The sequence below is a fragment of the Trypanosoma equiperdum genome, assembly GCF_001457755.1.
Source record: "Trypanosoma equiperdum strain OVI genome assembly, contig: ctg_1796, whole genome shotgun sequence".
Taxonomy (NCBI): domain Eukaryota; phylum Euglenozoa; class Kinetoplastea; order Trypanosomatida; family Trypanosomatidae; genus Trypanosoma; species Trypanosoma equiperdum.
Window position 1 is genome coordinate 4,533 of NW_027123833.1, and position 452 is coordinate 4,984.

The 452-nt window shown below is 42.5% G+C and overlaps 1 pseudogene across 1 annotated transcript in view; it reads left to right on the plus strand.

Annotated features, from left to right (window-relative positions):
• Nucleotides 1-183, plus strand: part of TEOVI_000473100:pseudogene — a 514-nt pseudogene extending 331 nt beyond the window's left edge. Inside the window, exon 2 of the mRNA in view lies at nt 1-183. This exon is cut by the window's left edge and continues 96 nt beyond it. Within this exon, the coding sequence occupies nt 1-183 (183 nt within the window).
• The last annotated feature ends 269 nt before the right edge of the window (nt 184-452 follow it).

Here is a 452-nt window from a genome sequence, read left to right on the forward strand (position 1 = left end):
AGATATGTAATGCATGTGCGGAGGCCAATACAGTGATTTGTAGAAGAAAATCCTAACTTTATTGTTTTCCACCACATAAACACAGATGAATACGTTCCGCTAAGGATGAAACTAAGAAAAGAAAGCGCGCCGATTGAATTACTCCTTAAAATAGAAAGAAATTATAACTCATGGAGGGAATTTTGCTTCCCAAGGAAACAGTAACTGTATACCTAAAGACATTAAAGGACAAAGAAGAAGAACAGCAAGAAACTTCTCCGTTTCCTTTTGTGCCATGTGCGTACCCAACAACGGTGTAACCAATACCAAGCAGAACCTACACACGACACCCCCGCTGGCGCCCACCAATGCTCTACAATTGATAGTGGTAAGACATAGCAAAAGGCAGCAAGCAAAAATTGCTGTGGGTAGTTATCATCTTGACACCCTGGCGATGCCGGCCACCTCAACGT